This window comes from Haliotis rufescens, unplaced genomic scaffold (genome assembly GCF_023055435.1).
Source record: "Haliotis rufescens isolate VD_foot unplaced genomic scaffold, xgHalRufe1.0.p SCAF_42, whole genome shotgun sequence".
Taxonomy (NCBI): Eukaryota; Metazoa; Mollusca; class Gastropoda; order Lepetellida; family Haliotidae; genus Haliotis; species Haliotis rufescens.
The window spans coordinates 1193602-1220665 of NW_025964135.1; the positions used below are offsets into that span (position 1 = coordinate 1193602).

The following is a 27064-nucleotide window of genomic DNA, read 5'->3' on the forward strand; positions in this document are numbered from 1 at the left end:
ATACGCATGCTTGTATGACATATTGAAGGGAATATCACTTATTATCAGATGTCTTTATCCATTGGCTTTAAACGTTATATATTTCATCCAATTATGTGGTTAAAATATTTTTTAATGTTAAGATCTATTAACATGATTAATTATACATTTATGCAAAATAGTGAGTGATTTTCGTGTGAGCTGCTAGTGTGATTAGATGCACAGTTAAACAATGCCCTCAGCACAACAGAATGCATGCTAACGCCCTTCATTTTTTAATCGGAAATTTAGATTACATCATCTAGATTTTATAAATACCTATCTTTGAAAGAACAGACCAGCACAGACCAGCAGTTATCTTTAAGACCATGTAGAATGGTATGAAAAAAATGATAAAAAGCAATGGTGTGTTTAATGGCTGAACAGTTCCCAACATACTTCTTGAGTAAAGAAAACAAACGCTAACACTAATTGTCTGACAAAACAAGAACGTTTGAAGTCAGTTTACCAGTCAAACATTGTTGTTTAGTCAAGGCAAGAAAAGCATTGTGGGTAATCCGTTGTCCAGTATTGATGCTACCTGACTGGCGGCCATTCTGTCGTATTTACCACAAGTAGCCTCACTTTCATTTCACTGGGCGGCCATTTGGGAAGAAACACAAGATTTAAATTTCAGGATGTGATTGTTTCTCAAGTGCCCCGGCAAACATTTGTTGACAGATTTGGTTGTTTGTAACTGTTTGAGTTAATTGTGGCTATTTTTTCCTCTTTCGTGGACAAAAGAGGCTTTGGAAATGTTTCTAGGAGGGAGCGTGGCTAATGGGAATGTTGTTGTTTGGTGTCAAGAGGTCACTCGTCTTTCAACCAGTCACATTCGTGCAAGTATTGTTTAAGATACTATGTATACTGGCTATGATGTAATAGAGGTAGGGTATTCAAAGGAATTATCAAACAAAAGTTATCATTGCGTATGATTCTAAGATTCTAAGTGACGTATTCCCAACTCACGCATGCACAGTTGGTGCTGAGGATAGAGTTTACCTCACAACTATTAGATATGTGGCCAGTGAAGAGGACGTCTGTTGAAAGATTTTTTCTTGTGTAACACCCAAACAGGTATATGGCAATGATGTAATAGTGGTAGTATTCTTACAGTCGTAACTATTGTTTTCATTTCTGGTGTCGCCATGGTGATTTGCTGAACATTGCCTAAAGCGGTGTAAAACCATACTCACTCACTCACTCATTATTCCTAGGCTACCCAACATTTTCTACCAGTGATGTACCTTGCTTCAAATTCTTAAACTTAGGTCTTCACCATGTTCACAACCCATGCTTGTCATAAAAGGCGACTATGCTTGTCACAAGAGGCGACTAATGGGATCGGGTGGTCAGGCTTGCTGACTTTGTTGATACATGTCATCGTATCCCAATTGCATGGATTGATGCTCATGATGTCAATCACCGTGACAGACCGCCGTCATACAGCTGGAATATTGCTGAGTGTGACGTTAAACAAAACTTAGTGTCATGACAACTGATGAGATATCTATTTGAGACTGTTGATTCATTGTACTCTCCCATTTTGAAGGTTTGAAAGTGGTTTATTGTTCAAAGATGTTTGATATATTTGTTTGTTGTTTAACGCCACAGCAATATTCCAGCTATATGACAGTGTTCTGTAACTAATCCAGTCTGAATCAGACAATCCAGTGATTGACAACATGAGCATCGATACTGTGAGGATTGCTCCAGGGGTATGATGACACACAATCGACCCAGTCACGGAGCCTGACCACTGATCTATCTGGTCACCTTCATGACCAACATTGGTTGCTGGAGATCAGTTCTAAGCCGGACTGCCCACCGGCACTCGAAGATGATCCTATGTCCTATGTAGATTATATGTTCTGTTAAGACAGGTCGTCATGGGAGGTCTTCTATGAGGAAGTGGTTGTCAATGTGGATGATTTTTGTATTCACTCGTTAAGTCTCTTTCAGACTTTTACGCCCCAGTCAATAGGTGATATTTACCTTTAATTACACATGTTAGTGATAGGTACAGCTGCATCCTTCCTCAACGAAGTCTGACATTCACTTAGGGACGTGTTACATGGGCATACATCTCGCGTGGAAATAGACCGACCTCTGACCTCTGACTTCTGACCCCAGGTCAAGTCGACTGAAGACGTCCTCATTGCTTGAGTGTGGGTGTTGTTTTACAGGTCTGTTGTGATTTAGAACGTTTGTAAGAGGATTAACCTCATTCTTTGCGGTCTACAACATGGATGTTTTTAGCCCGCAGGAACTATTTTTTTGTCGAGTTTCTCCAGTGGCTGTGTCTTTGTGTGAAGATGGATGAACATTTTGTGTGTAACTTTGACATATTCAGAGGATTTGAAAACATTTGTCAAAGATTGTGAAGGATAGGAGGATGTTGTTTGTTGCCATGGTGATGCGGAACGTTGTGGTTTGTTTTCCTGCATGGTTTTACCAGTATGTTTTGTTTCCTTGTAATGTCCTGGCACAATCATGCTTCTCGGTGGGTGGCAGGATACCCTGTTTGTGAAAGTGTTCGCTCGTCACGCCGAAGGCATGGGTTCGACTTTCCACATGGGTACATTGTGTGAAGCCCATTTCTGGTGTCTCCTGCCGTGATATTGCTGGAATATTGCTAAAAGCGGCGTAAAACTCACTCAAGCTTGTCGGGTTCCAGGTCGACCTGAGTCCAGGGTCAGACCTGGCCCCACTGTTCCGGGTTAGAAGTAGCCTATCAGTGTGTGTTTGGTGACTTGGCTCATTGTGTGTTTTCCTATCCTGGTGGTGTAGTATGTTGCTCATAGTATCGATCACTGGTCTGTCTTACCAAGACTCGAATACTTCCAGGCCTGCATCGAATAGGTAGAATATTGTGGTGTACATAGTTAAACAACAGACGCTGACATCATGAGACTGGTGTCGATGGGACGAGTGTCTGCCCCAGCCTGTGTCCATTGATGGTCATAAGAGTCACACCCCCATGCTGGCCAGAAGAGGCGACAGAATGGATCAGGTGGTCAGTCTTGGTTGATTTGGGTGTCATCGATCACAATTGGATGGATTGATGATCCTGGGGTCAGTCACTGGAGTGTCTGTTCAAAACTTGATCTTTGTGTTATTGTACCCAGACGGTGTCGATCGTTGCTCACTACATCAATCACTAGTTCATTTCGTCCAGACTCGATTATGTAAAGGCCGACATCTGATAGACGGAGTACTGATGAGGGCAGAGTAACCACCATACCACCACTTGGCCGAGGACAGTTACCTCGTCAGGACCAATTGTGGCTAGGAGATTCATGTGATTAGGGGATTGGGTGGACACAAGGGAGCTATGGATGTGTAGTCTCGCATGCACGCCCACCTGCGACACACCGGGCAACTGTGGCTGATGGAGCATCATGAGCCATGTTTACCCAGCTTTTGTTTGTTTGTTGTTTGTTTGTTGTTTAATGCCACACTCCGCAGTTATCTGACCACCCGATCTGGTGACATGCATGAACCAAGTCAGCGAGTCTGACAACCCAATCCCATTAGTTGTTCAAAGTTGTATCATACCCAACTCACTCACTCACTCACTCACTCACTCACTCACTCACTCACTCACTCACTCACTCACTCACTCACTCACTCACTCACTCACTCACTCACTCACTCACTCACTGTTCCATTCCTGAACCAGATCCTAGATGGAATATGTGACACACCATCAAGTTGTCATGGTTACTTTGCCCTGAATCTGGGATATATACATTTTTATCAGAAATCATGCCGGATATGTTTGAACTTGTTTGAATGAAGTGCCTATCAAGCCAAGTTTTGTTTCGGGAAGTTGTGATGAGGTCAGTCGTGCACAGTTTCCTGTGGTATTCCCTGGATGACAGTTGTTGTATGTATTGTTGTCAGATGATCAGCCTGGGAGATCTCAAACCATGATCACTCTTCCGATGAGATGACATTTCGATGTCGTTGTTTTCTCGATTCCGCTCCGCATCTGCAAGAAGCCTCAACCGCATCAAGTTTCATCCCAAACGCCCCAAAAATGCCAAGTTGCGAAAAGGTTAAATAACTTGACGCATTTGATTTACTGAAGTTTGATGAATTGAACCTTAATTTCCAGGACGTTTTTTGTGTTTTCAGATCTTGTTTCGTATGGAGATATTGAAGATGTTTAAGGGTGCTTCGTATTGTCATTAGGTGTTGGGTTAGCCTCATGGTTCAAGTGTTCACTCACCACACCAAGGGCTCAGGTTCTATTCCAGACACAGGGGAAATGTGTGAAGCCTATTTCTGTGTCCTCTATTGGGATATTACTGGAATATTACTAAAAGTGGCATAAAACCATACTTACTTACTCAATTTAGCCGATGACGAATATCATGATAATGAGCTTGTGGCTATTTGTCCTATATATGACACACTTGAAGTAGGCGATGGTCTTTAGTGAGATAGTTTTGTTGTACGCCTATTTTTGACAGTAGCCATGGTACCGTTTGAAGTTGCGAGTTTCTGAGAAATGCAGGAACTTGGCTGAGATTACTCATATCATGTTTCCATGGAGATTAGTAGCATAGCCCTAGTTATTAAGTTCTTGTCCTTCTCCTCATTCATATAAATTTTATTGAATATTTGTGCAAAATTTTCTTTTAAAATTTGTGTATATAAACTGTATACAAACAAAAAGAGAAATACAATATCCAAACATGATAATGTAACTTTTGTTTTTCATCATGTTCATGGGAAATGCTGAATGCAGGGTAAAACAACATTCACTCACATTCAAACAATGACTCACTACATTTTTATTTGACAGCAGTTGTCATGGAAACCATGTTGTATACTGATGTAGTTATTTTCTGTCTCCAGACTTTCCTCCACAAGACGTATCCCCGGAACCCGAGCCGGTGGTGTCCCAGGACCAGCTGTACGAGTCCATCAGCTCATCCCACCTCTCTGAGGATGGATGGGGGTCCTCCGAGTTCGAGGAATCTGGGGAAGACGAAGTCTTGGAGCAGGCTCCGGCAAAACCTCTACCCCCAGAACCAAAACAGGTAATTGGCCTAAGATCGTTACCAAAACAGGTAACTGGTGTAAGATTGTTACCAAAACAAGTAATTGGGGTAAGATTGTTACCAAGACAAGTAATTGGGGTAAGATCGTTACCATAACAGGTAACTGGTGTAAGATCGTTACCATAATAGGTAACTGGTGTAAGATCGTTACCAAAACAGGTAACTGGTGTAAGATTGTTACCAAAACAGGTAACTGGAATAAGATCGTTACTAAAACAGGTAACTAGTGTAAGATTGTTACCAAAACAGGTAACTGGTGTAAGATTGTTACCAAAACAGGTAACTGGAATAAGATCGTTACTAAAACAGGTAACTAGTGTAAGATTGTTACCAAAACAGGTAATTGGCGTAAGATCTTTACCAAAACAGGTAACTGGTGTAAGATCGTTAACCAAAACAGGTAACTGGTGTAAGATTGTTACGCCAACTGGTCATTGGTATAAGATTTTTATAAAGATTTCCTGCATATTGGTATATATTGGGTGAAGGGGCGCTGATTAGATTGGGGGGGCACTTAAGATTGCAAATACTAAATTAAGTCTTGATTTGGACTTCCCATTCAAAGAGACCCATAGCATCGATTAAAACGAGTCTGAGAGTATAGGATGTTTTTTGGTTTCAGATTCCTAATGTGCAGTCTTGTTTTAATTGTGAACATACTTCTTTTTGTACAGAGTGCCAAAATTATCAACCGGATTCGAAGTTTGGCGAGGAAAAATAATGTTAACATGGATGAGGAGATGCGATGCTTTCCTGTGGACCTCAACCCATCAAAACACCCACCTCCAGAGTTACCTCCCCCTCCTGATGACCTTTCTGAAAGTCAGGTGAGAGTTGCCTCCCCTTTATGAACCTTTAACTGCATTGTGAAACAGTCAGAATCTGTTATTTTGTAAACCAAACAAATTTTTAGAAACGTTTTCCTCAACTCTTGCTTAACTTTTGTATATTGTTGCATTTTAATATACATTTTAAGTTGCTGTACAATTGAAAATGCTAATGCACATGTCCAGCTGGACAATTAGTGGTCTTGTGAACGAACAACAGGAAGACCAGAAGTAACGAAAGTTATCGAGTCCTGAGCATAAGCTTGCTGAATGTATATTTATGTCCGATAATATAGATATGGTTCCCTCTGTAGGAACTTGAACGATGGAATCTTTTAGTAATTCACTTTTATAATGGGGTGTGATTCAGCTTGGTTGAAAATGTTGTGTTCCAGAAAAAAAGGCGATGTGTCGTGGATTTGACTATATCAAGCGAGAAGTCCTACATCAATGCTTTGGAGAGAATAACTGAGGTAGGATGAATTGAAATGAAACTTGAAATTGCTTTCTTTAGTCATGGATTTGAATATATCGAGTGAGTGAGAAGTCCGACATCAGTGCTTTGGAGAATTGAAATAAATCTTGAAATCGCTTTCTTTAGTCTTGGATTTGACAATATCGAGTGAGTGAGAAGTCCTACATCAGTGCTTTGGAGAATTGAAATGAATCTTGTAATAACGTTCTTTGGGTGTGTTTGTTACTTAACACCACACAATGTTCCGGCCTTATAATGGTTGCCTGGAAGTGAATGAGTGTGCCCAGACAAGTCAGTGATTGATATCATGAGCCACATCCCATGCCATCGGGGTATGGTGACAATGATTCAGTCTAACCAAGATCTTCACGGGTCTCTCCTCTTACGACAAGCATAGGTTGCCGGGGACTGATTCTAACCCGGATCTTCACAGGTCGCTCCTCTTACGACAAGCATAGGTTGCTGGAGATCGGTTCTAACCCGGATCTTCACGGGTCTCTCCTCTTACGACAAGCATAGGTTGCTGGGGACCGATTCTAACCCAGATTTTCACGGGTCTCTCCTCTTACGACAAGCATAGTTTGCAGGGGACCGATTCTAACCCGGATCTTCACAGGTCTCTCCTCTTACGACAAGCATAGGTTGCTGGGGACCGATTCTAACCCGGATCTTCACAGGTCTCTCCTCTTACGACAAGCATAGGTTGCTGGAGATCGGTTCTAACCCGGATCTTCACGGGTCTCTCCTCTTACGACAAGCATAGGTTGCTGGGGATCGGTTCTAACCCAGATTTTCACGGGTCTCTCCTCTTACGACAAGCATAGGTTGCAGGGGACCGATTCTAACCCGGATCTTCACAGGTCTCTCCTCTTACGACAAGCATAGGTTGCTGGGGACCGATTCTAACCCGGATCTTCACGGGTCTCTCCTCTTACGACAAGCATAGGTTGCTGGGGACCGGTTCTAACCCGGATCTTCACAGGTCTCTCCTCTTACGACAAGCATAGGTTGCTGGGGACCGATTCTAACCGGGATCTTCACGTGTCTCTCCTCTTACGACAAGCATAGGTTGCTGGGGACCGGTTCTAACCCAGATCTTCACAGGTCTCTCCTCTTACGACAAGCATAGGTTGCTGGGGATCGGTTCTAACCCAGATTTTCACGGGTCTCTCCTCTTACGACAAGCATAGGTTGCAGGGGACCGATTCTAACCCGGATCTTCACAGGTCTCTCCTCTTACGACAAGCATAGGTTGCGGGGACCGATTCTAACCCGGATCTTCACGGGTCTCTCCTCTTACGACAAGCATAGGTTGCTGGGGACCGGTTCTAACCCGGATCTTCACAGGTCTCTCCTCTTACGACAAGCATAGGTTGCTGGGGACCGATTCTAACCGGGATCTTCACGGGTCTCTCCTCTTACGACAAGCATAGGTTGCTGGGGATCGGTTCTAACCCAGATCTTCACGGGTCTCTCGTCTTACGACAAGCATAGGTTGCTGGGGGCCGATTCTAACACGGATCTTCACGTGTCTCTCCTCTTACGACAAGCATAGGTTGCTGGGGACCGATTCTAACCCAGATTTTCATGGGTCTCTCCTCTTACGACAAGCATAGGTTGCTGGGGACCGATTCTAACCCGGATCTTCACAGGTCTCTCCTCTTACGACAAGCATAGGTTGCTGGGGGCCGATTCTAACACGGATCTTCACGTGTCTCTCCTCTTACGACAAGCATAGGTTACTGGGGACCGATTCTAACCCGGATCTTCACGGGTCTCTCCTCTTACGACAAGCATAGGTTACTGGGGACCGATTCTAACCCGGATCTTCACGGGTCTCTCCTCTTACGACAAGCATAGGTTACTGGGGACCGATTCTAACCCGGATCTTCACGGGTCTCTCCTCTTACGACAAGCATAGGTTGCTGGGGGCCGATTCTAACCCAGATCTTCACGGGTCTCTTGTCTTACGACAAGCATAGGTTGCTGGGGGCCGATACTAACACGGATCTTCACGGGTCTCTTGTCTTACGACAAGCATAGGTTACTGGGGACCGATTCTAACCCAGATCTTCACGGGTCTCTTGTCTTACGACAAGCATAGGTTGCTGGGGGCCGATTCTAACCCGGATCTTCACGGGTCTCTCCTCTTACGACAAGCATAGGTTGCTGGGGGCCGATTCTAACCCAGATCTTCACGGGTCTCTTGTCTTACGACAAGCATAGGTTGCTGGGGGCCGATTCTAACACGGATCTTCACGGGTCTCTTGTCTTACGACAAGCATAGGTTACTGGGGACCGATTCTAACCCAGATCTTCACGGGTCTCTTGTCTTACGACAAGCATAGGTTACTGGGGACCGATTCTAACCCAGATCTTCACGGGTCTCTTGTCTTACGACAAGCATAGGTTGCTGGGGGCCGATTCTAACACGGATCTTCACGGGTCTCTCCTCTTACGACAAGCATAGGTTGCTGGGGACCGATTCTAACCCGGAGCTTCACGGGTCTCTCCTCTTACGACAAGCATAGGTTGCTGGGGACCGATTCTAACACGGATCTTCACAGGTCTCTCCTCTTACGACAAGCATAGGTTGCTGGGGACCGATTCTAACCCGGAGCTTCACGGGTCTCTCCTCTTACGACAAGCATAGGTTGCTGGGGACCGATTCTAACACGGATCTTCACGGGTCTCTCCTCTTACGACAAGCATAGGTTGCTGGGGACCGATTCTAACCCGGAGCTTCACGGGTCTCTCCTCTTACGACAAGCATAGGTTGCTGGGGACCGATTCTAACACGGATCTTCACGGGTCTCTCCTCTTACGACAAGCATAGGTTGCTGGGGACCGATTCTAACCCGGAGCTTCACGGGTCTCTCCTCTTACGACAAGCATAGGTTGCTGGGGACCGATTCTAACACGGATCTTCACGGGTCTCTCCTCTTACGACAAGCATAGGTTGCTGGGGACCGATTCTAACACGGATCTTCACGGGTCTCTCGTCTTACGACAAGCATAGGTTGCAGGGGACCGATTCTAACCCGGATCTTCACGGGTCTCTCCTCTTACGACAAGCATAGGTTAGTTGGGACCGATTCTAACCCGGATCTTCACGGGTCTCTCGTCTTACGACAAGCATAGGTTGCAGGGGACCGATTCTAACCCGGATCTTCACGGGTCTCTCCTCTTACGACAAGCATAGGTTGCTGGGGGCCGATTCTAACCCGGATCTTCACGGGTCTCTCGTCTTACGACAAGCATAGGTTGCTGGGGACCGATTCTAACCCAGATCTTCACGGGTCTCTTGTCTTACGACAAGCATAGGTTGCTGGGGGCCGATTCTAACACGGATCTTCACGGGTCTCTCGTCTTACGACAAGCATAGGTTGCTGGGGGCTGATTCTAACCCGGATCTTCACGGGTCTCTCGTCTTACGACAAGCATAGGTTGCTGGGGGCCGATTCTAACCCGGATCTTCACGGGTCTCTCCTCTTACGACAAGCATAGGTTACTGGGGACCGATTCTAACCCGGATCTTCACGGGTCTCTCGTCTTACGACAAGCATAGGTTGCTGGGGACCGATTCTAACACGGATCTTCACGGGTCTCTCCTTATTATTGAGTAATGGAGAAAGAGAGTTAGAGTGAGTAAATACTTCATTACAGGTATCAGCGATTCACACTGAGAAATATGTTCAATGTACTACTGTCGATTATTGCTGGGATGAAAATGTTGTATAACTGACGTAACATAATAGGTACAAGATGAGGTGAAGATAGATGGGTGTAGTCGTAAACTGAAGACTGACATGCTGGAGTCAGGTCGATAACAGCTTCAGCGGGAGAGCTGGTAGAGTTATCTCCCTTTCATGAGTGTCTCGGTGTGTTCTTTGTTCTTTGACTAATGTTATTGATGACTGATAAGCTTAAAACTTTGAGCAGATCATGCAGCAGATTGTGTTAAGGTTGGGGGGGGGGCAGTTCGGGGGGTGAGAATTGTCATGAAAAATGCTTCATGAAAGTGGGGTGCATGTTGCATGGAAAATTGTTACTTACATAACGAGGGTTGTGTCAGCAGAATATGATTGTCGTATCGCCAAAGCCACCCTGGGATAAACAATGTTTTACTACAAATTGAAATAAGGTGAAATAGCTGGAATATTGCTGTTTGCAGCATTAGAAGAATATCACTTCACTGCAAGGCATTAAAATCATCTCGATTCAACAGTTTCAACGATTCTCGATTCGTAAAGCAGACATTTGTTACTTTCTTGAAGGATTACATGAAGGTGGTGATGGAGAACATCGCATCGCCACGAAGTCACGTGAAGATGGTGTTTGCTGAGGCGGAGCAGATCCTGAGCCACCACAAGATGTTCCAGATTGAACTGGCCGACCGGGTCCGGAAGTGGGACCAGGAGGGGAAGATCGGAGACATCTTCACAGCATCGGTAACATCCACAACCTCAACTACATCCACTCTAACATTTCATTCACTTAATTTTGAGTAAATTGAATCCGAAAAATATAAAACGCCTGGCCTGATGCTGGTCTAGGCACTAATGGAGGCTTATTTTCAGCCTAAGCAGTAAATATTTGTTTTATTTCATACCCACTCCCACATCCAGTTCTCCAAGACGATGTTGCTCAACTCCTACAGCGTGTACGTCAACAGCTTCGCCGCAGCGATGGAGGAGATCAAGACAGTGCAGAGGACGAAACAGACCTTCTCCGACTTCCTGAGGGTATGTGACAGAGGTTCGAGTCCGGGGAGCAAATGTGTACTTCATCAGTGTGAATCACGCTCAGGCATCTTGTACGCTATCCACCATGTGTCTGGCCTAAACAGGATCTGAGTCGGTTCCACAAGCTGATTGGTGGACTAAAGAAACCACTGCATTTTGTTTTTTTATATTATTTTATCTACTCTCACAATTTGTCATAATTTGTTGTTTACAAGTTTTTAAGATATATTTTAAACAGGTTGTAATTATGGTATTTTAAATCATTTTTAATATTGAAAGTAAATGAAACAGGAAATGAGTTGTTTTTATCATTTTGCTTATTTCTGGATGGCGGAATAAAAAAAGTACTTTTTCCATTTTTTAAATCTTTTTTCCACAATTTAGTTTTTTGGAGTTGGCAGATTTGGAAACCAAGTTTTATCAAAAGTCTGGCCTGACTTGAGTGAGTGCAGGACTCTGTATTATTCACATGGGGTTTTCAGGCGAAGGAGTCTAGCAGCAGCGACCGGCTGTCCATATTTGGGCTGATGGTGAAGCCAGTGCAGAGATTCCCACAATTCATCATGTTGCTGCAGGTTCGTCATCCAAGTTTTGTATTTTGCTGAGTAGTCTAGTTATGACCTGACTCGTGAAGATCCGGGTAAAATAGGTCTTCAGCAGCCCATGCTTGCCGTAAAAGGCGACTGTGCTCGTCGTAAGAAGCGACTAACGGGATCAGGTGGTCAGACTCGCTGACTTTGTTGATGCATGTCATTGTATCCCAATTGCGTGGATCAATGCTCATGATGTCAATCACTGGAATGTCTAGTCCAAACTTGATTATGTACAGACTGCTGTCATATAGCTGGAATATTGCTGAGTGCAGCATTAACCAACCAACCAACAAACAAACAAACAAAGTTTCAACGTGACTGTAATTTAGGACTTGTCACAGCTATAAGCTGGGAATTGATGGAGATTTTCAATGTTATTTTAATGTTGTCTTGGTGGAGCCCTGGACCTGGACCCCGCGACCTGGACCCCCGCACCTGGACCCCGCTACTGTTATAACATACCACATGTCTTCTCATAAACCTCCTGCCACTTTTGCCATATAGTATTGTAGGTATCTTCCTATCTCATAGTAACCTTGTGAGAGGTACTACTTTCAAGTGAGACCTGCTCAGCAGTTTTACATTTGAATTGTAAGATTTAGGATTGATGGTTGAATTGTATAGACATCCTTTCACGTCACGGCATAGGACCTGTGAAGATCCGAGGTAGAATAGGTTATTGCCAGACCACTGCCATATAGCTGGAATATTGATGAGAGCGGTGTGAACAACAAACAAACTAACTAACAAAAAAACAAACACAGCACAGCATAGAATGTGCATGTGGGAAAAAATGTGATTGTTAACCATTCGAAAATAAACATTAGATGCATATTAAAAAGGATTCTGGACCACTGGGCAGTTTGATTTTTTCATCCAAACCCTGTTTAGTATTGTAAGCCATTGTTATCCCCCTGAGCCACTGGGGCAGGTGATGAAAGGGTGTTCAATCTTACATCTCATGACTTCAGTTGTCTGCATGCTACACATGGTTTTTCTGTCATCGAATTCATTTTATACCACAACACACTGTAATTTTTACTGTAAGGTATCCATTTGTTGTTAGAGGCAACTAACAGGATGGGTGGTCAGGCTTGCGTTTTACGCTTCCATGGCAACAATTTTGACTTCTATATGAGTGGTGTTCATTTCCGGAGCAAAACTCAAAATCTGTTAAATACTTTCTTACAAAACTTTGCATGTCAACTGGGCACATACTGAACAGGTGCCTTTTGCTATTTAGGAATTTTAGAAAAAAAATTTTTTTACGTTTCCATGGCAACATGTTGGATTTAGGTTATATATGGGTGGTGTTTGTTTCCGAGCTTAACTCAAAAACTGTTAAATAGTTTCTAACAAAACTCTGCATGTTTACCAGGCACATACTGAACAGGTGCCTTTTGCTATTTAGGAATTTTAGAACTTTTTATTTTTTATGTTTCCATGGCAACAAGTTGCACTTAGGTTCTATAGGATAGAGTTTGTTTCCAGAGCATAACTCAAAACCCATTCAATACTTTCTAACAAAACTTTGCATGTTTACCAGACACATACTGAACTGGTGCCTTTTGCTATTTAGGAATTTTATAAATTTTCATTTTTTATGTTTCCATGGCAATAAGTTGGATTTAAGTTTTAATATAGGGTGGGTTCACTTATGGAGTATAACAAATATACTGTTGAATATTTCCTTGCCAAACATTGCATGTCTATATGTAAAGCACATACTGAAATGGTGCCATTTGATATTAAGGAGTTGTAGAAATGTTTATTTTAGAATTTCCATTGCAGCTATTTTGACATGGGCTAAGAGAAATGTTGGGTCAGTTACCTGGTTTGGGACCATAACATGTTGAAATAGGTGAAGGAATATAGATGACTTTGTTGACTATGTGCTTGTTTGTTGTTTAACGCCGCACTCAGGAATATTCCAGCTCTATGACGGGGGTCTGTAAATAATCAAGTATAGACCAGACAATCCAGTGATTGACATCATATCCATATTTGAGAATGAGGCCCCCGTGTGGAGTGTAAAAGATGACAAAAGGATTAGGTGGTCAGACTCCGTGACATGCTTGATTGCATGTAATCGCATCCCGATAGCACGGATACAATGGCGACTATGCTTGTCGTAAGAGGCGACTAACAGGATCGTGTGGTCAAACTTTCTGACTTGGTTGATGCATGTCATCATATCCCCAATGCGTAGATCGATGCTCATGAAGTCAATCACTGGTCGTGACTTGATTACGTACAGGCTACTCATTTCCTGTATCAAATAGATATTTTTAAAAACTGATCTTAGATCTGGTCATTCTGTTCCAATTGCATGGATCAATGCTCGTGATATCAATCACTGGATTATCTGGTCCAGACTCGATTATTTACTGAAACATCTGTTTCCAGGATTTACTGAAATATCTGTTTGCAGGATTTACTGAAATATCTGTTTCCAGGATTTACTGAAGTATCTGTTTCCTAGGATTTACTGAAACATCTGTTTCCAGGATTTACTGAAACATCTGTTTCCAGGATTTACTGAAGTATCTGTTTCCTAGGATATACTGAAACATGTTTCCAGGATTTACTGAAGTATCTGTTTCCAGGATTACTGAAATATGTTTCCAGGATATACTGAAATATCTGTTTGCAGGATTTACTGAAGTATCTGTTTCCTAGGATATACTGAAACATGTTTCCAGGATTTACTGAAGTATCTGTTTCCAGGATTACTGAAATATGTTTCCAGGATTTACTGAAATATCTGTTTGCAGGATTTACTGAAGGATCTGTTTCTAGGATTTACTGAAGTATCTGTTTCCTAGGATTTACTGAAACATCTGTTTCCAGGATTTACTGAAGTATCTGTTTGCAGGATTTACTGAAATATCTGTTTCCAGGATTTACTGAAACATCTGTTTCCAGGATTTACTGAAATATCTGTTTGCAGGATTTACTGAAGGATCTGTTTCTAGGATTTACTGAAGTATCTGTTTCCTAGGATTTACTGAAACATCTGTTTCCAGGATTTACTGAAGTATCTGTTTCCAGGATTTACTGAAACATCTGTTTCCAGGATTTACTGAAGTATCTGTTTCCAGGATTACTGAAACATCTGTTTCCAGGATTACTGAAATATGTTTCCAGGATATACTGAAATATCTGTTTGCAGGTTTTACTGAAATATCTGTTTCCAGGATTTACTGAAATACACGCCACAAACCCACCACGACCGAGGGGCTCTGCAGCTGGCCCTGACAGAACTCGAGAACGTCACGCACAAACTGAACGAGCGAAAACGTCACAGCGAACAGCAGTTTGCAGCCCGGCAGATCACCAGTCAGTTGTCACGGCAACTTGTGATGAAGGTGACAGAGAGTCCGCGAAGACTACTGCGACAGGATGACATGGAGCAAGTGGTAACTGAATGCAGTTTATTTGCCTGCTATCTGTTGTATCACAGGGTGTCAGCTTGGTGTGGGAGGAAAGATGCAAGTCTTAGACACTTACCACTGGTGTCACCCAGGCACAGGTATGGTGCTGACAAACCTGGAAAAATAACCAAGGGATTCGAACCCAGGTTTTGGCATGCCAAGAGATGAATCTCTGCACAATAAGTTATGTTGCCGCTGTGCCTGGTCCGCCTGTGCCTGGTCCGCCTGTGCCTGGTCAGCCTGTGCCTGGTCCGCCTGTGCCTGGTCCGCCTGTGCCTGGTCCGCCTGTGCCTGGTCCCCCTGTGCCTGGTCCGCCTGTGCCTGGTCCGCCTGTGCCTGGTCTGCCTGTGCCTGGTCCCCCTGTGCCTGGTCCGCCTGTGCCTGGTCCCCCTGTGCCTGGTCCCCCTGTGCCTGGTCCGCCTGTGCCTGGTCCGCCTGTGCCTGGTCCGCCTGTGCCTGGTCCGCCTGTGCCCGGTCCGCCTGTGCCCGGTCCGCCTGTGCCTGGTCCCCCTGTGCCTGGTCCGCCCGTGCCACTCAGAGACAGACAGAAACTCAGTGATCGCAAACCTACTTTGTGAATCATCATATAGCTCACCTGGTCACAGAAAGCCAGACCAGTAAAGCAAGAGATTATAAGGTACTGACACTACATGACAATAGAAGGTTGTGACAGGAAGGTGTTCACTGTAGCTAACCAACAAATCGACAAGCATTTACTATTGTTAAGCTGTTATGAAACATATTTTCTGTTTTAAGGTTGGGGAAACAGCCTCCATGAAGTCCAAGAAGGTCCGAGTGTTCCTGATGAATGATACTGTCCTGTTCGTCAAGGTTGGATTTAAGTAAGTCAGTGTCGCAGCGAGTGTAGCTCTGTGCAGATTATGACTGGGTCTCCCTACTCACTGGCGGATCCAGATGGAGTGAATAGAATGGGTGACCTGGCTGTTTGTGGGTCTACCCTACTCACTGGTGGATCCAGATGGAGTGAATAGAATTGGTGACCTGGCTGTTTGTTGGTCTACCCTACTCACTGGTGGATCCAGATGGAGTGAATAGAATGGGTGACCTGGCTGTTTGTGGGTCTACCCTACTCACTGGCGGATCCAGATGGAGTGAATAGAATGGGTGACCTGGCTATTTGTGGGTCTACCCTACTCACTGGTGGATCCAGATGGAGTGAATAGAATGGGTGACCTGGCTGTTTGTGGGTCTAACCTACTCACTGATGGATCCAGATGGAGTGAATAGAATGGGTGACCTGGCTGTTTGTGGGTCTACCCTACTCACTGATGGATCCAGATGGAGTGAATAGAATGGGTGACCTGGCTGTTTGTGGGTCTGCCCTACTCACTGGCGGATCCAGATGGAGTGAATAGAATGGGTGACCTGGCTGTTTGTGGGTCTACCCTACTCACTGATGGATCCAGATGGAGTGAATAGAATGGGTGACCTGGCTTATGGGTGGGGAATGTTTGCCTAGTCAAGAACACAACACTCACTCACTCACTCACTCACTCACTCACTCACTCACTCACTCACTCACTCACTCACTCACTCACTCACTCACTCACTCACTCACTCTCACTCACTCACTCACTCACTCACTCACTCACTCACTCATTCATTGCTTCTTCCATTACTCTGCCCTTCCAGAGATCAAGGTGGCTACCCCACTGAGCGATATCGGCTTAAGTGGATGGCCAACATCCGAGACGTGGAGGTGAAGGATTCTGCCATTACCCCGGACATGGAGAGTGTGGTGAAAGGGGGCCCAGGGAAGATGAGCATCTACTCCACACAGATAGGTAGGCAGGAACACTGTCAGCGTTATACAATGTTATACCATGTCACGTGTTGCAAGGGAGATAACTCATCATCTACACCACACAGATAGGTAGGCGGGAACACTGTCACCGATATACAATGTTATACCCCCACACAGATAGGTAGGCAGGAACACTGTCATCGATATACAATGTTATACCCCCACACAAATAGGTAGGCAGGAACACTGTCAGCGATATACAATGTTATACCCCCACACAGATAGGTAGGCAGGAACACTGTCAGCGATATACAATGTTATACCCCCACACAGATAGGTAGGCAGGAACACTGTCAGCGATATACAATGTTATACCCCCACACAGATAGGTAGGCGGGAACACTGTCAGCGATATACAATGTTATACCCCCACACAGATAGGTAGGCAGGAACACTGTCAGCGATATACAATGTTATACCCCCACACAGATAGGTAGGCAGGAACACTGTCAGCGATATACCATGTTATACTCCCACACAGATAGGTAGGCAGGAACACTGTCAGCGATATACAATGTTATACCCCCACACAGATAGGTAGGCAGGAACACTGTCAGCGATATACAATGTTATACCCCCACACAGATAGGTAGGCAGGAACACTGTCAGCGATATACAATGTTATACTTCTACACAGATAGGTAGGCGGTAACACTGTCAGCGATATACCATGTTATACCCCCACACAGATAGGTAGGCGGGAACACTGTCAGCGATAAACCATGTTATACCCCCACACAGATAGGTAGGCAGGAACACTGTCAGCGATATACCATGTTATACCCCCACACAGATAGGTAGGCGGGAACACTGTCAGCGATATACCATGTTATACCCCCACACAGATAGGTAGGCAGGAACACTGTCAACGATATACAATGTTATACCATGTCACAGGGGCGGTCGGTAGCCTGGTGGTTAAAGCGTTCGCTCGTCACGCCGAAGACCCGGGTTCGATTCCCGACATGGGTACAATGTGTGAAGCCCATTTCTGGTGTCCCCCGCCGTGATATTGCTGTAATATTGCTAAAAGCAGCGTAAAACCATATTCACTCACTATACCATGTCACATATGATGCAAGGGAGTTAACTCTAACCCTGTTGGGATTCCAGGGAAGCTTCTTTTTATGACCGTGATGTATAAAGTTGAAAATATAATCTGGACAGCATGTGAGCAACATCCAAATCAAGCAGTTGAAAGTACAGCAGTTTTCCGGGTAAAAACATGGATGTCAGTATATATTTGTGTGTTGATGTTACAGATAAGCCTGAGGAAGACCCCTTCCACCTGTTCGCGGATCTAAACGAGATGCTGCACGACTTCCCCGTCTTGACCCAAATCAGTGCCCTGGTTTCCACACTCAAACGTAGCTACATGGTGCGTCCCATGCATGACTGAGAGAGTGACAGAATGACAAACTCATTGATAAATGAGTGAGAGAGTGACTGAAAAGTTAATCCTGCATGATGCCTGACATCAACTAATGACACATCTGCATTTATTGTCTCAAAGTGAGATTGACCAATCAGAGACTGACATGAGCACATGAGCCCGTATAACGTCATTAGAAATCCAAGATGGTTGTTACTGACCTAAAATGAGACGTATACCGTCAGTAACAGCCATATTGGATTTTCCAACACCCACCCCACATATTTCACATGAAAATTCTGGAACAGAAATTCATTATTCGACACTGTTTTGTGTTTTAATATCATTAATTTTGATGAAGAACATTAATATTTCTTTTTATGTCATTCGTGACTTTATTGGTAAAGATTATAGTTAAACTTATAAACAAGGTTTGTCCTCTAAGGTTTGAAGAGTAATCTCCCTTTGACCCTTAGTGTCAATGTTTAAAAGTGTCAAGTTTTTATTTTAACATGACATGTGCAATATGGATACTTTTTGGCATAATAAATGTGTTATGGTGTCTAGTTGCCATATAGGTTAGCAGAAAAATATTGGGCAAGGAGTCAGCTGAGCTCAATATTTATCTGCTAATCAAATACGACACCGTATACAGCAACTTAAGACACCATAGCTCATAGAGCAGCACGTGCAGGGTTATGAGGTCCCCCTGTTATATTCCTTGGTCGGCATTTTGTCTGTGCTCGGATGTATACATCTTTCATCAGATGTAAGTCGTGATATAACTGAAATACAGTTCAAATCCGCATCACATCCTATTGACACTTGGACAACAAGTCAGACCTGTCAACCCCTCATTATGATAATGCGGGAGATTTGACTTCAAAATGGGGGAGACTTTTAAAATAGTGAAGATAATATAATTTCCACCTTTTATTTTTATTAATGTTATTAAGAAAACCAAATATTTTAAAACAATAAATAATTATAACTTCTTATATGTACAGCTTGCTTAAGTTCCGTTTGCATTTTCCACCTCCAAGAATAATCCTAGCACAATCTAACCATATCACTTTCATGCAAAGATCATCTCAGATAAACGTAAACAGATATTGAAATTTAATGATCGGTAGCTTGACCAGTTGACGACGTGTTCAATCCGACCAGTTGTCAGGCTTCGTTATGATGCAGGTTTTCTGAGTATTTGGCGCGAGTTTGGTTACAAAATATGCCAAAGAAATATCAAATGCATTTATCCTGACGCAACATGATCGCCCCTAATTTCAATAAGATATATTGTATTCTGTTGACAGTCCCATTACTTCGCTAGAAATGTTCACGTTATTCCATTCAAAGAAACATATGCCATATTTGGAAGTACTATTATGTTTTATTACAATTTATGAATGAAATGAGTCTCGTTGTCGTTGTTGACCTTTCTGACCTTGACGTGTATTAATCTCATTGGTTGACTTGTACTGTTGTATGCAAATTAGATTGCAGATTTGGGACGCTAGCAAACTATTAGCCAATCAAATCGTGTAAAATAATCACAGGATACATTCTCGTGAAATTTGATAAAGTTCTATGTGTTGATATTTCTGTGCACACAAGTCACGATGTCAGTCAAAAGGGAATTTATAAGTCTCACTTTAAACTTTGACTTTGAAACCCTATCTATGTGGAAGCCCGATCGTGTAACGCATTTATTTCGACTACCGAATCAACCAATCACGCATAGTGTTGTTTCTGAAGACGGCTCTTGCAGGTTATATTTTGTTTTCATTTCCGAGAGTTTAGTGACGTAACTTTGAGGTATGTTGATGTTTTGACAGAGTTTCTCACAAATTTGATAACCAATTAAGTCATGTATGACTGGACTGGCCGTATGTATCTACGTTTATAAATTATGGAGGAAAAAACACACTAAGAACATGAAGACAACAGTTCATTTCAGGAAGTGATGAATACTCGGCTGATTATGCATTTAAAGTTCAACCCTTCAGGCACCTGTTAGGACTCTCCGAGTTTTCTTTACAGTTTACATTGTTAAATCATTCACCATGTGAATTCAATTAGCAGTTTATTCCTAGACAAGAGCCCATCTGGTTCCACCCTGCGGGTGGCCGTGATAGCAGTCACTAATCTGTGAGCCTACCAGACAGATTGGGACGTAAACTTCCCGTTCTTTGTTTTTACTCACGGGACAATGGAGATGAATTTTTAAAATAATGAAGAATTCTGTTTTGCGGGAGAATAGTCCATGTGGGAGACTGGGAGATTTCATCAAAATGCAGGAGGGTTGACAGGTCTGCAACAAGTGCTTCTGTTTCTGGTGATTAAAGGGTTTGTTATCATTCTGAAGATCGGAAGATCACTCAACATAGGTAGAACATGTGAAGACCAATCTTGATGGCCCTTATGTAACTCGAAGATCATGCTCAAAGTGGTGTAAAACCAACTCACTCACTCACTCACTCACTCACTCACTCACTCACTCACTCACTCACTCACTCACTCACTCACTCACTCACTCACTCACTCACTCACTCACTCACTCACTCACTCTGTCCCCAGGGCCTGACGGAGGAGCTGACACAGGAACTCAGACGAGACCTGCAGAGACTCATCCACATCAAAGATGAACAGCTGCGATTGGTCAATAGTTGCTCTATCATCCTCTCTGACTACACCAAGTAAGGGGAGATCACTCTCAACTGTTTACATGCACTAGTGCCATGTTTTAGTGCTTATAGCAAGTCTTGGTTCTCAGGCACCACCCTCATTATCATAAAGTCTGCCGCACGTTTCGTTTTTGTTTCCATTTTTAAAAAAAAAATCCTTCTTACCGTATATCGCCGTCTATAAAGCGACCCCATGTATAAGGCGACCTGTGCAAGCCTTCAAAATCAATGCTAATCTATATACCCCGTCTATAAGGCAAATTGGATTAAGCACAGCACCAGCACAAACACAATCTCTACATTTGCAATAAAAACGTGTTTGTCTTCCACAGAAAAAAATGACATCGTATCCTTTCAGCGAAACGAACAGATCATAACAATTAAACTTGATCAATACAAATTTAAAATTTAGAAAAAAACATCACTAGACATGATGATTTACTGATTAAATTGTATTTTCTGTTCTACTGGGCAATGTTTTTATATGCAGAGATTAAGATGACCACGTGTAATGTCTTGTAAACTAAGCGGGAAGCAGCCATCAGCTGTACACACATTTTCTCCGAATCTACCAGTGATATGGTTAAAAAGTAACCAATAATATAAATTTAAAGAATTTTGATACAAATGATCGGAAGAATTGTATCTGAAAGTATTATTTTATCTGGAATAATTTATTCCAATATCATGATATTTTATTTTCAGTTTTACTATAAATATTTGAAATAAATTAATAACCATGAGCGTAGCACTTTGGTTCAGATGAGCGCAGTTGCTGGGTATTTTTTCATATGGAACAATTTGTCCAATCACCGTCGATGCTCACGCACACGCGATAGCGAAAACTTAATGTTGACATATAATAGTCAAACTACAACAAATATGGCTTTCAGCAAGTCAATGTATGGCATTTATGATATATATATATATCCATTCTCTATCCACTAAAGTTTGTTTCAAGGTGTCAATAGCGATAATTTGACCGTGGTTGCTGTAAATAACGGTGAGTTGCGCGATCAACCGATCACTTCACACACGATTTCACGGAAATGAATGTAAACAAAAAACATTGAATGGAATATTGAATAAAATCAATTAAAATAGATTGCAAACATAAGTCCAGATATATAATGAACTCTTTTTATTACCATACAGTGTAATTACATGATTAGTTTGCGTACTTCAGTATGGATTTGTTGACATGGTATTTCCAGTGTTACATGCTCATAGTACTGTCTTTGTGTTGGGGGGAAAAACATCAAAACTCTTCAACCCTGTGTATAAGACCACCCCCCTTGACAGCCCCCTAATTCTAGGTATGAAACAGTCGCCTTATACACAGCGATATATGGTACTTAAAAACACTGCGATCCAATATAGCACACAGTTACTTCCCTTTACATGCACACTGCTTTGCTGCACATCTCATGTTATGGTCATGGCGGCAATAGGAGTTTGTATGCTTGTTTATGTAGGGAGGCTTTTTCCCAGGTTGATGGTACACAACTGTTTATTTGGTTACATACTAGTTTGAACCAGAAAAAACAAAACAAATGCCCACACTATATTTTCAAATAGCAATTCTTTTATTTTTTAAGCCTAAGTAATGACTATTGAACATTGAAGTAATATAACAACCCTATAAATGGTGGATGTTAAATATTGAAGTATTATTACAACCTATGGGTGGTGACTGTTGAATATTGAAGAACTATTACACCCTATGGGTGGTGAATGTTGAATATTGAAGTATTAATTCACCCTATGGGTGGGGAATGTTGAATATTGAAGTATTATTACACCCTATAGGTGGTGAATGTTGAATATTGAAGTATTATTACACCCTATAGGTGATGAATGTTGAATATTGAAGTATTATTACACCCTATAGGTAATGAATGTTGAATATTGAAGTATTATTACACCCTATAGGTGGTGAATGTTGAATATTGAAGTATTAATACACCCTATAGGTGGTGAATGTTGAATATTGAAGTATTATTACACCCTATAGGTGATGAATGTTGAATATTGAAGTTATTCCAATGTGAATATTTCCAGAAATGAGAAGATACGGTACGTTCTTCAGACCCCAACAGCGTCGATCAAACATGAGTGGTGCATGGACTTCCTAATTGCTAAACTAGCAACAGGTACGGGTTTCAAACTGCATTCAGTGTATATCTGATGGCTGAACTAGCAACAGGTACGGGTTTCAAACTGCATTCAGTGTATCTCCTATAGCTAAACTAGCAACAGGTACGGGTTTCAAACTGTATTGAGTGTATATCTGATAGCTAAACTAGCAACAGGTATGGGTTTCAAACTGCATTCAGTGTATATCTGATGGCTGAACTAGCAACAGGTATGGGTTTCAAACTGCATTCAGTGTATATCTGATGGCTGAACTAGCAACAGGTATGGGTTTCAAACTGCATTCAGTGTATCTCTGATGGCTGAACTAGCAACAGGTATGGGTTTCAAACTGCATTCAGTGTATCTCTGATGGCTGAACTAGCAACAGGTACGGGTTTCAAACTGCATTCAGTGTATCTCTGATGGCTGAACTAGCAACAGGTACGGGTTTCAAACTGCATTCAGTGTATCTCTGATGGCTGAACTAGCAACAGGTATGGGTTTCAAACTGCATTCAGTGTATATCTGAGAGCTAAACTAGCAACAGGTACGGGTTTCAAACTGCATTCAGTGTATATCTGAGAGCTAAACTAGCAACAGGTACGGGTTTCAAACTGCATTCAGTGTATATCTGAGAGCTAAACTAGCAACAGGTATGGGTTTCAAACTGCATTCAGTGTATATCTGAGAGCTAAACTAGCAACAGGTACGGGTTTCAAACTGCATTCAGTGTATCTCTGATAGCTAAACTAGCAACAGGTACGGGTTTCAAACTGCATTCAGTGTATATCTGATGGCTAAACTAGCAACAGGTATGGGTTTCAAACTGCATTCAGTGTATCTCCTATAGCTAAACTAGCAACAGGTATGGGTTTCAAACTGCATTCAGTGTACATCTGATAGCTAAACTAGCAACAGGTACGGGTTTCAAACTGCATTCAGTGTATCTCTGATGGCTGAACTAGCAACAGGTACGGGTTTCAAACTGCATTCAGTGTATATCTGATGGCTGAACTAGCAACAGGTACGGGTTTCAAACTGCATTCAGTGTACATCTGATGGCTGAACTAGCAACAGGTACGGGTTTCAAACTGCATTCAGTGTATATCTGATGGCTGAACTAGCAACAGGTACGGGTTTCAAACTGCATTCAGTGTATATCTGATAGCTAAACTAGCAACAGGTACGGGTTTCAAACTGCATTCAGTGTATCTCTGATGGCTGAACTAGCAACAGGTACGGGTTTCAAACTGCATTCAGTGTATATCTGAGAGCTAAACTAGCAACAGGTACGGGTTTCAAACTGCATTCAGTGTATCTCTGATAGCTAAACTAGCAACAGGTACGGGTTTCAAACTGCATTCAGTGTATATCTGATGGCTGAACTAGCAACAGGTACGGGTTTCAAACTGCATTCAGTGTATACCTGATAGCTAAACTAGCAACAGAAAAACTCTCCCTCTGTAATGTTTTGTGTCACAGTCAGTACCTCTGTGTAACGCAGATAAGCAGAACAACCCGGGCTGGGGGGACATGGGTAACGAGGAGGACGAGGATCTTCCGCCAGCCTTCTTCATGCGCTGCCTCCCAGTCGACGTCCCCCGCAACTACACCAAGGTTGGTTCTCTGTTGCTGAATCTTGTCTACTACCTGGCAGTATCACTGGACTCGGTCACTGACAGTGTTGACTGGTCCTCCCACTCTCCATCACCTGATTAAATAGACAGACACAGGTTCTTCATATACACTTGTATTCAACATCCATCTGCCAACACAACACACCTCCTGCACTCACACAGGTTGTCACTCAACACCTGCCTAGAGCAAACCAAGATGGCCGCCGTAAAGTCATTCCCCAATCATAGGGGGCAGTTTCGTATTCGAGGGGAAGTTTCGTATCCACACATTAACATCACCGACTAGCATCCTTGAAATGCCATTACACGCAGGGCCCACCACCGTGGTCCAGTGGGACGTCTGACCGAAGAGGGGAGTTCCCCTGACTGCAATACCAAAAGATGTTAACGATGGTACTTGTTACCCTGTCTGATGCTCGGCATTAAGGTTCTAAAACAAGGACTAGTCAGCTCAGAGTCAGTATATCCGTGTTAACTACACCATGGTACCTCAGGGGGCTAGCACTATAAAACCTGGGATACATCGGGACTAATCCAAGCAGCCACACACACACACACATGCATGTATGTAGAAGTTAGAAGCCATTTCACCTGTCGACCCGTGAAGATTCCGAGGCAGAAAAGGTCTTCAGCAACCCATGCTTGCAATATATCGCTGAGTGCTGCTTTAAACAAACAAACCAAACTAAACCAAATCTTCTGTATTGGGCAGTGGGGTGGCCTAGTGGTTAAAGCATTCACCCATCACCCCAAGGCCCAGGTTTGATCCTCCACATGGGTACAATGTGTGAAGCTCTTTTCATGTTAAACCCATACTCATTCACTCACTCATTCAGTATCATCACTACCAAATTTTGGACCCATCAAGATCGGGGTTAGAATTGGTCTTCAGCAACACTTACTTGCTGTAAAAGGCGACTATGCTTGTCGTAAGAGGTGACTTAACGGGATTGGATGGTCAGGCGCGCTGACTTGGTAGATGCATGTCATCGTATCCCAATTGCGTGGATTGATGCTCATGATGTCAATCACTGGAGTGTCTGGTCCAGATTTGATTATTTACAGACTGCCGTCGTATAGCTGGAATATTGCTGAGTGCGGCGTTAAACAACAAACAAACAAACATTTCACCTCGCTGCCCCCAGTACACAGTATTTATGATTAGCACAGTAGAAAGAGGTTTGATGCCCTTCAGTTTGAGGCTTGTGTGGTGTCTGAGTCTCTATTGTCCTCCATGGTGAGGTGAAATTGGGTTTAGCGTCGCATCCATGATTATTACACTTATATAGCTATGTGCATGCATGTGTGTGTGCCCTTAATGCTGAGCGCCAGACAGGGAAACAACAGGTACCATCTTTTAACGTTTTTTGGTATGATGTGGCTGGGGATCGAACCTCGGACCTTCTGCTCTCCAGGCGGACGCTCTACCACTAGGCCACGGAGGCAGTCCTCCATGGGGATTCAAAGGCAAGGTTGACTGCTTGGACACCGGCTTGATTCAACAGCCACCTATCATTGGGTAGAATGTTTGAGGGGCGGTGGGGTAGCCTCGTTGTTAAAGCATTTACTCGTCCATCTTCCCGAGGCAAGGGAGCTAACTAACTACAAAAGTCCAGTTTCCATCTTATTACGATTCTCGTGAGGATTTCTGGTAGAATTGATCCCAGTGCCCAACATCGAGTGTCAGGCTTGCTGACTTTCTTTGGTTCCATATCATTGTACCCAAGACAGCTTAGGGCGTTGTTCGTTACGTAAATCGCTGGTTTGTCTGGTCCAAATTCAGCCTTGTTCCTGTTGCAGATGATGTGCGCCATCCCGGTGTTCATGACGTCCAGTTCCGGCACCCGGCTCGGCATCCAGCACCTGTGGGTGGTTACCACGACTGCCACCAGAGGGCAGGTCTCCATCATCTCCATACACAACTCCAAGCCTAGCCTCACCGAGAGCTTCAAGGCGGCAGACGTCGAGGTGACCTGCACGGAGCACATCCCAGGATATGCTAAAGATGTGAAGGAATATGCATATGAAGAGGATTGTGTCTGGCTGGGAACTATTGACAATGAGTAGGGAAAAGAATATATTTAACAACTTCAGGGCATATATTTATGATATTTTCCTTTGAGACAGCATAAGATTGAGGCTTTTTACACACATTATTCCCCATATCTTACAGCAGAGGTGAAAAAATCTCATGTTATTTTCACCTAGTCGTTCACAAAAGAATTGTCAAAATTCATTTTATTTTA

At 43.1% G+C, this 27064-nt stretch overlaps 1 protein-coding gene across 7 annotated transcripts in view; it reads left to right on the plus strand.

The window, feature by feature from the left end:
- The window catches only part of LOC124116482 (rho guanine nucleotide exchange factor 10-like), a 63409-nt gene that overhangs the window by 29853 nt on the left and 6492 nt on the right, over positions 1 to 27064 (plus strand). For 6 of the 7 annotated variants that reach the window (XM_048382961.1, XM_048382960.1, XM_048382959.1 and 3 more), the window contains 14 exons: positions 4885 to 5069; positions 5765 to 5917; positions 6313 to 6390; positions 10670 to 10843; positions 11021 to 11137; positions 11620 to 11712; positions 14928 to 15149; positions 15921 to 16006; positions 16818 to 16969; positions 18252 to 18367; positions 20939 to 21057; positions 23107 to 23198; positions 24686 to 24798; positions 26619 to 26881. In XM_048382961.1, coding sequence (XP_048238918.1) covers positions 4885 to 5069; positions 5765 to 5917; positions 6313 to 6390; positions 10670 to 10843; positions 11021 to 11137; positions 11620 to 11712; positions 14928 to 15149; positions 15921 to 16006; positions 16818 to 16969; positions 18252 to 18367; positions 20939 to 21057; positions 23107 to 23198; positions 24686 to 24798; positions 26619 to 26881 — 1963 coding nt within the window. Of the gene's footprint in view, positions 1 to 3950; positions 4079 to 4884; positions 5070 to 5764; positions 5918 to 6312; positions 6391 to 10669; positions 10844 to 11020; positions 11138 to 11619; positions 11713 to 14927; positions 15150 to 15920; positions 16007 to 16817; positions 16970 to 18251; positions 18368 to 20938; positions 21058 to 23106; positions 23199 to 24685; positions 24799 to 26618; positions 26882 to 27064 lie in introns of those variants that run through there. The other variant, XM_048382963.1, reaches the window with a different exon arrangement.